This window comes from Chenopodium quinoa, unplaced genomic scaffold, assembly GCF_001683475.1.
Source record: "Chenopodium quinoa cultivar QQ74 unplaced genomic scaffold, ASM168347v1, whole genome shotgun sequence".
In the NCBI taxonomy this organism is placed as follows: domain Eukaryota; kingdom Viridiplantae; phylum Streptophyta; class Magnoliopsida; order Caryophyllales; family Amaranthaceae; genus Chenopodium; species Chenopodium quinoa.
The window spans coordinates 1592417-1603066 of NW_018744072.1; the positions used below are offsets into that span (position 1 = coordinate 1592417).

Below are 10650 nucleotides of genomic sequence, written 5' to 3' on the forward strand. Positions count from 1 at the left end.
TTTTGGTACAAGTCTACAACAAGTAGAATCGACCAAGGAATTCTTATCCTCATCTTTTCAGATGAAGGATTTGGGGGAGGCGGATGTCATGTTGGGCATCAAGATAATTCAGGACAATGGAAGACTTATTTTAAGTCAATCTCACTATGTTGAGAAGATGATCAAACGGTTCAACATGTTTGATAAGTGTCCCGTGAATACCCCCATGGAACCAAATGTCAAATTGATTAAGAATTCGGGGAAAACAATTTCCCAATTGGAATATTCAAGGATAATTGGATCCTTGATGTATGCCATGACTAGTACAAGACCAGATATTGCATTGGCTGTGGGAAAACTAAGTAGATTTACTAGTAACCCGGGTACACAACATTGGTTTGCAATAAGGAGGGTCTTGAGGTACCTTAAGGGTACATTAGACTATGGTCTATCTTATAGTGGATTTCCTTCAGTTTTAGAAGGATTTTCGGATGCTAGTTGGATCACTTACAAAGAGGATGACTCTTCTGTAAGTGGTTGGGTATTCATGTTTGGAGGAGGTGCCATTTCATGGTCTTCCAAGAAACAAACTTGCATCGCTGATTCCACTATGGCAGCAGAGTTTATAGCTCTTGCCTCAGCTTGTAAGGAAGCTGAGTGGTTGAGAAATCTCATGATAGAGCTGCCGTTATTGCCTAAGCCAATCTCACCGGTGGCTATTCATTGTGATTCGAATTTGGCTTTAATAAAGGCTTATAGTCAAGTGTATAATGGTAAGTCTCGCCATATTTCATTAAGGCATAGCCTAGTGAAAGAGCTTATCAATGATGGGGTCATAAGTCTTGACTATGTTCCTACGAAAATGAATTTGGCGGATTGCTTTACTAAAGCAATGCCAAGACATTCCATCATATCACGCTAAAAGTTTAGTAAATATAAAAATTGTTATGTAATGTAAGCAAATAGCCCAATTAGTTTAGTAATTAATAGTTTAAAACTTGTTAGAATTGTTGTAGTATAATTATAAAATATATATCAATTAATCTAGTTTACTTGGGCCTCTTTTTTCACTTTGTCAAAAAAGAAAAAATCTAGTTTACTTGGCCCTTTTGGAGTAGCCACCTGAGAAATTAGTGTTAGTGAGGGTCGAACCCAGCAATATCAAGGAGTATAAAGTTGAAATCTAAAGGAATGATTCCGCTATGTCAGACGCTAAACTTTACTATGATGTTCAGATGTTTAGTTTATATTTAAAATCATGTAGGGGCTAGGAGTAAATATCAAAGTCACAAAGTTGGGCCGCGGGGGGCCTGGCCTCCACCAACCCCCTGGCTTCGCCCATGGTTACTAGGTTGGTATTATAAGAGTTACTTTGTTTATTATAAGCGGCCACATGATGTGACCAGTCGCACACAAAACACGCTAAATATTATTATTGATTATTAAATAATAAATATTAATTAAAGTTTAATACTAAGTAACATAGTGCAGAGTAAAGCTAGAAAAATAAAACTCAAAAGAACATGACCTAACTATATCCTATAAGCTATACTATAACGGTACTCCGTAATTCCGCATTATGAGAAGCATAATAACCCCAAATGAAAAAAGCGGCAACTAAAGTACGAAGTATTTGACAATTTTAGCAAATTAAAATATGACCATACCCCCTGTCACAATTAGGGGTGTACAAAAATTGGCCCGGACCTGAAACCGGACCTGAACCGACCTGAACCGGACCGGACCTGACCCGGACCTGTTGATTCAGGTCCGGTCCCGGTTCTTAAAAATCCAGGTTCCCGGTCCTGGTCCGGACCCGGTCCAAACCCGGGGTTTTCAGGTCCGGACCTGAAACCCGGGAAAATCGTAATTAAAAAAAAAAAAAAAGAAGAAAACCAAACTCTGAAAAATTGAAACTGAGTTTTCGTGGACTTATTTGTATTTTCGGTGGACTCATTTGTATTTTTGGTGTTTGAGAATCGGGACTTTATAGACTTTATGTAGTTTTGTAATTGATAATTTTGGTTTGTATGTAATTATTAAATTATGCAACAGGTCTAAAAATCACAAAACAGGTCCATATGCAGGTCCATATGCAGGTCCAACAGGTTTTGTATTAAAAAAAAAAAAACGAAAAAGACACAAAACAGGTCCATTCAGGTCCAAACCCGGACCGGACCTGATTTTTCAGGTCTGGCCCGGAACCGGACCTGTTAATTCAGGTCCGGTCCCCGGTCCTCATAATTACCCAATTCAGGTCCCCGATCCAAACAGGTCCGGTCCAGGTCCGATCCGGTTTTGGACCGGTGTACACCCCTAGTCACAATGGCAGTTCCCTAAAATCTAAGACAGACAACCTCCTTTAGTCATGCTAGATTTCTCCATTATTATCATAATTAAAAATTTATACTCTTATTTTTAAATTGCTTTCAGTGGTCGTGTGAAAACATGTAACATTGTACAGAATCTCTTCTTTGTTATTTTTTGATAATTGCAGAATAATTAATTTCAATTTATACCTGAATAATTAATCTTTTCTCTCCTTAAATTATTTGATCCCATCTATTTTCTTTCCTTTTCTTTTGTCTTTAACCAGATACAAGACATACAACCGTCTGCATGTTGCCAACTTGCCATCAAGACATGTATTTATACTTTTTTGGGAATATTAATTTATAAAGTTAACAAAATAATAAAAAGTTTTAACAAATACAGTTTAATTAAAAATCTCTGAATTAATTAACATGTTACTATAATTTAGCTTTTTGTAAACGTTTCATACTTAAATTAACTTTAAAATTAATGCAATTAGCATATGACCACTTGGTTTTCAATAAAATATACTTCCTCCAAATTTTAATATTTCCAACACTTCCTCAAAACGAAAATGTCACAATACTTGCAACACACTATAATTGAAAAGGTATTTTGAGGAAAAGTTATACTATTTCCCTTATTTAAAATACATAGCCCACTTTCGTTCAAAAAAAAAAAAAAAATCATGACCCACTAAATTATACTCTATCCGTTTCGTAATAATTGCAACAATTTCCTTTTTTTCGTTCGTTTCATAATAATTACAACACTTCTTTATTTAAAATACATAGCCCACTTTCGTTCAAAAAAAAAAAAAATCATGACCCACTAAATTATACTCTATCCGTTTCGTAATAATCGCAACAATTTCCTTTTTCGTTCGTTTCATAATAATTACAACACTTCTTTATTTGGTAAGGATCCACTACTATTTTATTATTTCTCTCTCCTACCAACTTTACTTAGACTACTTTTTTTTTTTTTTTTTTTTTTTTTTTTTTTTTTTTTATTACTACCTCCGATTATTTTTATATGCAACTTTGAAATATTTTATATCTCTTAAATAATATCATAAAGGATCAAAATGACTCCCAAAACTTACCCGAGCAATTTTCGTCACAAAAATCGAGAAAAAATGTTATATTTATTAATTAAAATAAATGGTTAAAATGAACTAATCATATCATGACACGTGTCATGATTTAATCCTAATAACTAACGGAGTTAACGACCATTAGTCATTAATGGCATTCAGTGAATTTTTTAAAAGTTTGGTGGCATTTGGTGAATTTGTGAAAATTTCATGGCATTTGGTGAATTTTTAAAAACTCAGTGGCATTTGGTGAAATCACCGTATTTTATATTATAAAAATCCTCTTCTGGGCCCCACCCATTAAATTTTCTTAATTTTTATGAATACCCTAATATTGCATTTAATATGAAACGGTGTGAGTAACAATTAAATATATCCCTACCAACTATACTATGTATCATTAAACTCTTACTTGGTCTCAACCCTATAATTTTCCGAAAACTACCTGTCATGCATGCCTATTATTGCGATTATTACACAATGGAGGGAGTAATTCTAACAACCTCTCACCCCATTTTAAAGTATATTAAATCACGTAAGTTTATCTTTTCTAAAATATCGTAAAATATATGTGTTGCAACTATTAAAAAATGGAGGAAGCATATGATAATTTTGACTTTAGAACAATCTAAAAAACCTTATCAAAATTAGAGTATGCTTTTTTAAACGTTAAAATTTGTGTAGTAATGGTTGTATACAATAAAAAGAATCTTATAAGTAAATTTATTCTTAAAGAATCATAGATACTATAATCTTGGATCCCTGAAGATAAAAAGTTGATACTATAAAATAAGTTAATACGAGTATTAAATGTAGATTCATCTTAAACTTTGTTCACTTCAATTCAACTTATTTATATACATAAACAGTTAAATTAAACAGCATAATGTGTTAAGCAAAAGTTTAATTACTGTAATATATGAAGTATGTCTAATTTAGAGAAAATAAATTTAAATTTTATTAATTTACAACTTGCTTTACAAAATTTAAATACCAAGCTAAAATTTATAAAAATTATTAATTTAAAATAATTAAAAAATAAGTAAATGGTTGGAGAAGAAATAATGTCACTTTGGGATTAAATAATACGGAGTAAAATAAAAAAAAAGGTTAATTAGTACTGTAGTTGTTGCAGATTAAATGGGAGCAGGCTTATCACGTGAGATGTCTGAGACTGTAAGCTTAGAAGTTAGAACCATTGAATTCTATATCAACGGATAACAGCTAGCCACGTCACTTCGAAAACAGAATTGTCCTTTTACTGTATTTGACCGTACGCTCTTCTTTTTATTTTTCTCTTTAAAGTAAAAGACCACTTACCCCCCATGCTGTGTCACGTGACCCTGACAATTATGTCTATTATGCCGGCAAACAGGTGGGTACACCGTAGACTAGTATTTGGGTCCGAATATACGAGTTGTATGACTTGCATCCAACTTCAGAGTACAGTAGTTCGGATTCTATCCATAAGTCAAAACCCATCGATTGGTGTAGTCGGTGAATCCACCTTGTAACTTTGAAGTTGTTAAATACGGGTCTGGGCTGCACTCGTAAATTAAGAGAGAGTCCATTATAAAAGACCAAAGGAAGTTGTACAGGATAGTGTCGACACCATTAGGGTTTGTCCACTAAAGAAAATTACGCTGTTAGTTATCCATTATTTCTCATATCGGCTTACTCTCCATAATGGCCTAAATCACGGCCACGTGGAGAGCTACTTTCGACCACGTAAGCACCTGTTGCCTATGAAGCCATCTTGCCACTTGGTTGTGTTCCTATAAATATCCAAGCATAATTCTTTATTAAGGTACGATCTTTACCTCTCTAACTCTCTCTCTCTCTCTCTCTCTTAAACACTCTCTCTTATCTCCTTTCTTATTCTTCTCATCAAATTGTTGACTTTAGCATCGGAGTGGTTATCCTTAGATAATCCCCCGGGTTAGCTAATTTGGGTTAACTGTGCAGGTACTTAATTGGCCGATAAACCTTTACGGACCTCAAGACTCAAGTTACCAAAGCACACCCGGAACAATTGGCGCTAGAAGGAGAGGACATTAATAACTTCTATCGTCCAAAGAACCTTAAGTAGTCATGGAGGGGAACAATGAAACCATAGTACCAGTTCCAAGAACCGATAATCAAAATTATGGCACTGGTATTCTCAATGCCGGTACAAGTAAAACTATTAACAACGTACCCGAAATCATGGTGGAAGATGAAACCCACCTTATTCGCAATGACCCGACAAATATGCCGATAACACCAGAATGACCTCACGCCATCATCCCGGATCCTGTGGATGAGTTCACTCCTGAGGAGTTAGAACTAATAGTAAGGGTGATGCGTGCTATGTCCAGAAAAAGGAAAGAAGTCGATGAAGCAGCAACTGGTAGGGTAGGAGGAAACAGGGCACAGTCTGTGCCCGTGTTCACTAATTTGGAGAGTCAATTTAATCAGGCTACATTCCCACCTCGGCAACCGCCGCGAGAAGGGTCACCCTCGTTAAGGCCAGGACCGTTAGAAAGGGAGCGCCAAGCTCCTTCTAGTACGCGGGTTGAAGATTCGGGATCTCACAGGCAAGAAGCTAGCAGTGGGCCATCTAGGCGCGTGACTAAAGCTGTGGTCAGGCCAAGAGTCTCTCCGTTCACTCAGGAGATCCTAGACCAGCAAATGGAAAAAAAATCAAAATGCCGTCATGTAAACATGACGGCAAGGGTGACCCCAAGAGATATGTGGCTGCATTTGAGAGCCATATGCTATTGTACACCGACACGGATGTCGTGTGGTGCAAAGTCTTTCCGACAACACTGACGGGAGCAGCCTCGGATTGGTTCTCGAATCTAGAGCCCGATTCAATTTATTGCTTTGAAACTCTGGTAAAGATGTTCACAGGCCAATACATATGCAATAGTGTACGGTAGAGAATGTCAGGGGAGTTGATGGCAATTAATCAGAAAAAGGATGAATCTCTAAGGGATTTCGTTAGACGTTTTAACAACGAAGCAAGTACAATTCCCAAGCTGCAGCAGGAAATAACTGTGATGGCCCTCATGAATGGGTTGGGTGATTGTGATTTTATGGCCCGAAAAACCTTCCTGAAGTTAGGCGCAACATTCAGCAAAGCACATGAGTATATGAAGAGTGAAGAGCTTTAAAAAGCCAGTAGCAAACTAGCGCCGACAGAGTCAAGTCGGCGACTAGTTGACAACACGTCACATGAAGTAAGCAGACCGGCACAACAAAGTTAATAAAGGGCAGGCAGGCCGGGAAAAGGGCCTGGGCCGATACAATAATTATGCGTAGCTGAACACGCCCAAGGCGGCAATCTATTCCATAAACCAGCAAAGGGAAGATTGGACCAGGCCGGCACCAATGAAAGCCAAGGGCAGAGACATGAAGAAATACTGCATGTCCCATAGAGATGCCGGCCATTATACAGAGGATTGCATTCAGTTGAAAGAAAACATTGAGGATCTGATTCAGAAAGGACACCTATCTCAGTATCGAGCTCAGCAGGGTACTAGTCGGCAACAACAACCTCCGACAGGCAGATTGAATACCAGCAATCAGACCATAGACATGCACCTGAGGTAGGTCGGCAGAATGACATGTCAAGATAGGGGCAAGTGCTGTCAGGGCGTAAAATAGTGGTGGATGTTATTACTGGCGGGCCGGTGCATGGCGGATCCGTCAGTGGCGCCAAGAAAAGCTTGTCGAAGCATAGGCATGTGGTGAACGCTTTTGGTGTAGAAGACCGTCCTCGGCCCTCCAACATTCCCTTAGTGTCTTTCTCAGAAGCTGATATTAAAGGCATTGTTTTTCCTCATGATGATCCATTGGTGCTCATACTGGCTATTAACGGCAGTTTGATCAAGCGAGTTTTGGTTTACGGAGGTAGTTTTGCAAACATATTGTTTACAAAGGCCTTTGACGCCATGATGATTGGAAGACAATAGTTAACACAGGTGCTGTACCCAGTCATTGGCTTCAATGGATCTACCGTCAAGCCCGAGGGCAGTATTTTGCTGCAGGTCCATATCGGTGAAGGAGCCGCCGCAAGAGATGTAATGACGGAATTTCTGGTAGAGGATGTGCCGCCGGCATACAACGCTATCGTCGGTAGACCGATGATCCATGGTGTGCAGGCAGTTGTATCATTATACCACATGACGACGATATACATAGCTAATACCGGTTTCCCTGAACGTGTTAGGGGAAGCCAGACCATGGCCAGAGAATGTTATGTGACGGCGCTGAAACAACCATGCTGACAGCCACCAGTAGATGGTGTAGGTCAGAAAAGGGAAGAACCCATCTACACATAACCTGTCTATGAAGCATTTTGATACACGACCAATATCGGTACCTCATCCCTTGTCGGGAGGAGAAACCGTTGAAGTGGAATTACAACCAAGAGTCCCAGGCCGAGCGGTAAGAGTTGGATCAGACATGGATGTTGACATGCGATGTCATTTAGTTGATCTCTTGCGAGAGAATGCTGATGTATTTGCCTTCTCGGCCGATGAAATGCCAGGGATACATCATGACATTGGTACACAAGTTGAATGTGGATAGAAAAGCACGGCCGGTAAGACAGAAGAAAAAAAAAATTTCGATCGAGAAAATAGAAGCTATACAAGCTGAGGTGAATAAGTTGCTAGCAGCAGGATTTATAGAACCTTGTACTTACCCTGAGTGGTTAGCAAATGTGGTGATGGTGAAGAAACCGTCAGGAAAATGGAGGATGTGTGTCGGTTTAACTACTCTAAACAAGGCTTTTCCAAAGGACTGTTATCCGTTTCCCAGGATAGACGGGCTGGTAGACTCAACTTCAGGCCATGCTTTATTGAGCTTTATGGATGCTTTATCAGGATACCACCAAGTCAGTTTATACGAGCTCGACAGGACTAAGGCCGCCTTCATAACAGACGTTGGAGTTTATTGCTACAAAGCAATGCCGTTTGGGCTGCGAAATGCAGATGCGACATATCAGAAATTGGTCGACAAAGTGTTTGCAAATCAGAAGGGTAGAAACGTAGAAGTGTATGTGGATGATTCCATTATGAAGAGCCGATTAGCTACAGATCACATTGTCGATTTGCGAGAAACGTTTGATACTCTTAGAAAGTACAGAATGAAGTTGAATCCGGAAAAAATGCGTTTTCGGTGTAAAATCGGGGAAATTTCTAGTTTTATGGTTAGTGAAAGAGGAATTGATGCAAACCCCAATAAGATTGATGCTATTCTCAGCTTGCTACAACCGAAATCAATAAAAGACATACAAAAGCTCACAGCCTGCATGGCAGCATTGACTTGATTCATAAGCAAATCAGCCGATAAAGCTCTCCTATTCTTCGTCGTGTTGCGGCAAAATAAAACATCGTATGGGGGAAAGAGCAGGAAAAGGCACTCGAGGTGGTAAAAAATCACCTTCGGTCATTACCAACAATAGCTAGGCCAGAAAAAGGAGAGAAGCTGCAGTTGTACATCTCAGCATCTCCGAAAACGGTAACGACGGTGCTACTTGTAAAGCGAGCGAAGGTACAAATTCCCATATACTTCATGAGTCATGTCTTGAATGATGTGGAACGACGATACCGGTTGATAGAAAAGATTGCGTACGCAGTAGTAATAGCGACGCGGAAGTTGAGGTCGTATTTTGATGCACATACAATTGAAATTTTGACGAATCAGCCGTTAGAAAAGTCCCTTTAGAAAGTGAAAACTTCCGGCCGTCTGCTTAAATGGGCCATAGAGCTGTCGGAATATTATATAGTTTACAAACCACGAGTGTCTATAAAGGCACAAGCTTTGTCTGACTTCATTGTTGAAGCATCTTACACAGATGAAGAGGAAGATGTCGGAACATGGAAGGTCTCGGTTGACGGCTCAGCAGCTTCAACAGGTTCAGGAGATGGTATTATAATGACTTCCCTGCATGGAGATGTATTCGAGTATGCTATAAAGTTCAAGTTCAGGGCTTCCAATAACGGAAAACCTGAATATGAAGCAGCAATCGCGGGAGTTCAGTTATGCATAACGGCGGAGGCAAAACGAATTGAATTATCAACGGACTCACAATTGGTTGCAAGCCAGTTTAGAAGAGAATATGAGGCCTGAGAGCAAACAATGATAGCTTACCTGGCCAAATTAAAAGAAATAATGGCAAAGTTAGAGAACTTTAAAATCAACCTGGTCCCACGTGCCCGGAATGCGGAATCAGATGCCTCGGAAAAATTGGCGAGTTCAAGCTTCAACGATTTGGAGGGAACGGTGATGGTAGAGATCCTAGATCGCAAAAGTATTGATGTAGCTCGTGTGGAGGTTAATTGCATTGACAGGGGCCGAGAGTGGTATGATGATATTCTGGCTTACAAGTTATATGATGCCCTCCCTGCTGATAATCTTGAAGCCCAAAAAGTGAAGAAGGATAGCATTTGGTTCGTTATGTTTTGCGGAATGTTATATAAGAGAGGTTTCTCATTACCGCTGCAAAGGTGCATAAAGACATTTGAATTTGCAAGGTTGATAGAAGAAATTCATGAAGGTGAATGCGGGAATCATGCAGGTGGTCGGTTTATGTCTTTAGAAGCTATGAAAAGAGGTTAATACTGGCCGACAATGAATGCAGACATGCTTGCCTATGCAAAAAAGTGCAATAAATACTAGAAGTTTGGGCCGGTAATAAACCAGCCGCCAAACGACTTGATACCCATCTTAAATCTGGTGCCATTTGCGCAATTGGGAATGGATATTGTTGGACCTTTTACATCGGCTACTGGGGGAAGGAAATTCTTAATTGTTGGACTGGATTACTTCACCAAATGGATAGAGGTCAAACCGATAGCAAAAATAACGACGAATAAGGTGAAGAAGTTCCTCTAGAAAAACATATTCACCCGGTTTGGTTTGTTTTAGTTCGCCAGGTTGTCTCTTGCCTGCCCATGGATTCAGCCAGGAGAATTAGTATTGTGTCAGGAGAAATTGGTACAATTGCCGATGGTAATGGTATTTGATCACGGCTCCCAATTTGATTGCAGCCCTGTCAAAAATTTCTTGAGCATATATAAGGTGAAGTTTGCCTACGCAGCAGTTTGCCATCCACAATCAAACGGTTAGGCCGAGGCCGCAAATAAACATATACTATGTGCACTGAAAAAGAAAATCGAAGACGCAAAAAGGCTATGGGCCAATTTAGTGCCTGAGATATTATGGACCAATAGAACGATAACAAGGGAATCCACTAGGGAATCACCTTTCAA

General features: G+C 39.2%; 1 protein-coding gene across 1 annotated transcript; it reads left to right on the forward strand.

Annotated features, from left to right (window-relative positions):
• The first annotated feature begins 6760 nt into the window (after positions 1-6760).
• LOC110691300 lies at positions 6761-7659 on the forward strand. Its single transcript, XM_021868222.1, has 3 exons — positions 6761-6978; positions 7083-7282; positions 7367-7659. The coding sequence occupies exons 1-3, from the start codon at positions 6761-6763 to the stop codon at positions 7657-7659; spliced, it is 711 nt and encodes a 236-aa protein (XP_021723914.1).
• Positions 7660-10650: the final 2991 nt, after the last annotated feature.